This window comes from Olea europaea, unplaced genomic scaffold (genome assembly GCF_002742605.1).
Source record: "Olea europaea var. sylvestris unplaced genomic scaffold, O_europaea_v1 scaffold1854, whole genome shotgun sequence".
Classification (NCBI taxonomy): domain Eukaryota; kingdom Viridiplantae; phylum Streptophyta; class Magnoliopsida; order Lamiales; family Oleaceae; genus Olea; species Olea europaea.
Genome location: NW_019236321.1, coordinates 140,517 through 144,037, shown reverse-complemented (window position 1 = coordinate 144,037; position 3,521 = coordinate 140,517). Strand labels below are relative to the sequence as shown.

The 3,521-nt window shown below is 41.2% G+C and overlaps 1 protein-coding gene across 1 annotated transcript; it reads left to right on the top strand.

Annotated features, from left to right (window-relative positions):
- Positions 1 to 783: 783 nt before the first annotated feature.
- LOC111378697 (uncharacterized mitochondrial protein AtMg00860-like) lies at positions 784 to 1,317 on the top strand. The gene has a single exon (XM_023001926.1). The coding sequence runs from the start codon at positions 784 to 786 to the stop codon at positions 1,315 to 1,317; it is 534 nt and encodes a 177-aa protein (XP_022857694.1).
- Positions 1,318 to 3,521: the final 2,204 nt, after the last annotated feature.

Sequence of the window (3,521 nt, the reverse complement as noted above, 5' to 3'; positions counted from 1 at the left end):
AAGGCAGTTCCACTCCAAGTTCAGCACCTACATTTTAAGGCTCCTTTATACGTCTTAACTTTAGGTGGCTGTGATGTTATTTTAGGGGGAGACTGGTTAAAGAAATTGGGCCCTATCATATGGAACTTTTCTAACCTCACTATGCAGTTTATTCTTAAGGGTGAAGAGTCCCAACTACAAGGGATCCAACCCTCTAAGAAGGTCCTGGAGGAAGAAAAACACCACTGGCAACTTAAAGGAACATTGAGGGGAATTTGGATCCAAATGCTAGGTGGGGTAGCTGACAGTACAACGACCAAAGAAGATCCTATGATACAAGAGTTGCTGGAACAGTTTAAGGGGGTTTTTTCTGAACCTCACGGATTGCCTCCTCCTAGGAGCCATGATCACAAAATTCCACTACAGGAAGGGTTCAAACCAACAAGTCTCTGACCTTACATGTACCCCTATTATCAGAAAATTGAGATTGAGAAACTAGTTGCTGAAATGCTAAAAAATCGAATTATAAGGAGCAGCCAAAGTCCCTACTCATCACCAATCTTACTAGTGAGGAAAGCTGATGGAGGATGGAGGTTGTGTGTGGACTACAGGGCCTTAAACTGAGATACTGTCGAAGATAATTACCCTATTCCCAACATAGATGAGTTACTCGATGAATTATATGGCGCTGAAATTTTCTCTAAGTTGGACCTACATTCTGGTTATCACCAAATTAGAATGTATAAATAAGGTATCCCCGAGACTGCTTTTAGGACCCATGAGGGCCACTATGAGTTCTTGGTAATGCCTTTTGACCTTACCAATGCTCCTTCCATGTTTCAAGGGTTAATGAATGAAGTATTTAAGCCTTATCTAAGGAAGTTTGTTCTGGTATTTTTTGATGATATTCTTATCTATAGTAAGACACTGCAAGAGCATTTACAGCATTTGAAGATGGTTCTAGAACTTCTACAGTCTCATAGATTTTTTGCTAAGGCTTCTAAGTGCACCCTTGGAAGCAAGGAGGTGGAATATTTGGGGCATCTAATTTCTAAGGCAGGAGTCAAAGTAGACCCACAGAAGATAATTGCCATGCAAGGATGGCTTGTTCCAACAAATCCCAAAGCCCTAAGAGGATTTCTAGGCCTCATAGGGTATTATCGGAAATTTGTACAGGGATATGGAATAATTGCAGCACCCCTAATAGCACTCTTGAGGAAGAACTCAGTTGTATGGACAGAGAAGGCACAAAGGGCTTTCAATCAATTAAAACAAGCAATGATCAACCCCCTAGTTCTCAGGGTACCAGATTTCTCTAAACCATTTGTGGTGGAATGATGCATGTGGAGAAGGGCTAGGAGTTGTCTTAATGCAAAAAAGACAACCTATAGCATACTTAAGTTAAGCTCTAAAAGGTAAAAGCTTAAATCTATCTACTTATGAAAAAGAATTATTGGCTGTGGTGATGGATGTCAGGAAATGGAGGCACTACCTACTAAGGCGACCTTTCAAGGTCAGAACTGATCAACAGGCCTTGAAGCACCTATTGGAACAGAGGATTGGAACCCCTGCCCAACAAAAATGGGTATCAAAGCTGCTGGGATATGATTTTGTGGTGGAATACAAGAGTGGTAAAACCAATGCTGTTGCAGATGCCCTATCCAGATTACCAACTAGAGATTGCACCCCTCCAACCCAAACAACCACTTCCAAAACATCCCACACAAAAAACCAAACCAGTGAACCAAACATTCAAGCAATAAGCATGCTACAAGCTAAATGGATTGAGAAGTTAAAGAAAACATACCCCCAAGATCCCCAATTGCAGGAGCTTTTAAACAACTACCACCAGGGGACCTTAAACCATTCTCTATACGAGCTCCGGAATGATATCATCTTTTACAAAGGGAGGCTTCATTTAGGAACCTTGGTACCCTTTGAGCAGTAGATCCTGCAACAGTATCATTGTAGTCCATTAGGGGGTCACACAGGAGTTCATAAGACTTATTCAAGAGTCAAAAAGGAGTTTTACTGGCCTGGAATAAGGAAGGATGTTAAGATATTCATCAAGGAGTGTGACACGTGCCAAAGGAATAAGGTGGAAACAATACACCCAGCAGGATTGCTTCAACCCTTACCAATACCAAAGAGAAACTGGTTGGACATCAGTATGGATTTCATCGATGGACTACCATCTTCGGAAGGGTACAATGTAGTAATGGTGGTAGTGGATAGATTGAGCAAGTATGCCCATTTTATGCCACTACATCATCCTTACACTACTCTAAAGGTAGCTAAGATTTTCATGGAGAATGTTTTCAAACTACATGGATTGCGACGAACTATAGTCAGTGACAAGGACCCAATTTTTACTAGCCAGTTTTGGATAGAACTCTTCAGAATTTGTGGAACTGATATATTACTCAGCTAAGCCTACCACCTACAAACAGATGGACAGACCGAGATAGTAAACAAAAGCTTGGAATGTTACTTAAGATGTTTTATCTCGGATAGACCCAAAGATTGGAAAAAATGGTTGCCTCTTGCTGAGTTTGTTTACAATACCTATACACATAGTTCGACTCAACTCTCCCTATTTGAAGTAGTATATGGTTTCCCACCCCCCAAAATCTTGCCTTATGAACCAGGGACTACTAAAGTGCAAGCAGTTGAACAAGAGATTAAAGACAGGGACTTTATCAGCAAGCTAATCAAAGAAAACCTCCTAGAAGCACAATCAAGAATGAAAAAGCAAGCAAATAAAAAGAGGACCGAGAGAGAGTTCCAGGAAGGAGACTGGGTCTACTTAAGACTGAGGCCATACCGACAACTGTCAGTGGCCATGCGAAAGAATCTCAAGCTCTCACCAAGTATTTTGGTCTATATCGCATCCTCCGCCGTGTTGGCAAGGTTGCGTATCACCTTGAATTGCCCTAAGGAGCTCACATTCACCCAACCTTCCATGTCTCTTGTCTAAAACAGAAACTGGGAAACCAAGTACAAGCAAGCACTCAGTTACCTCAAGTGATAGCTGAAGGATTCCTGATACCAAAACCCGAAGCCATCATTGCAGGGAGACTGAAGAAGAAGGGTCACAGAGTAGGGGTCGAAGTTCTCATTCATTGGAAAGGAACAAGCCAAGAAGATGCTACATGGGAGGACCTTAAAGATCTACAGAAGAAATTTCTTGATTTTGTGGGCAAGATCCTTTGAAGATCGGGGCATTGTTAGGGTCCGAAAGTTAGGGTGTCTTAGTCATTTGTTATTTATTTAAGGTTTGTTTTGTTATGTTTTGTCATTTTTCTGTTTTAGTAAACTGGTCAAGTAGTGGGCTGTTTGGCCACTTTCATTTTGTATCATGGGTCTTGCATTTTAGTACGGGGGTCGGTGTCAGTTATTGTAAGCCTTTGTTTAAGTATTGTTTAAGTATTCTGCTATGTGAATCAAAGACATTGAAACATTTATTCAGTACAAATTGTGGAGGTGTGGCTCCTTGAAAGCCATAAGTGTTCTCTTTGTTTTCATCTTCTAGTTCAGCTCCT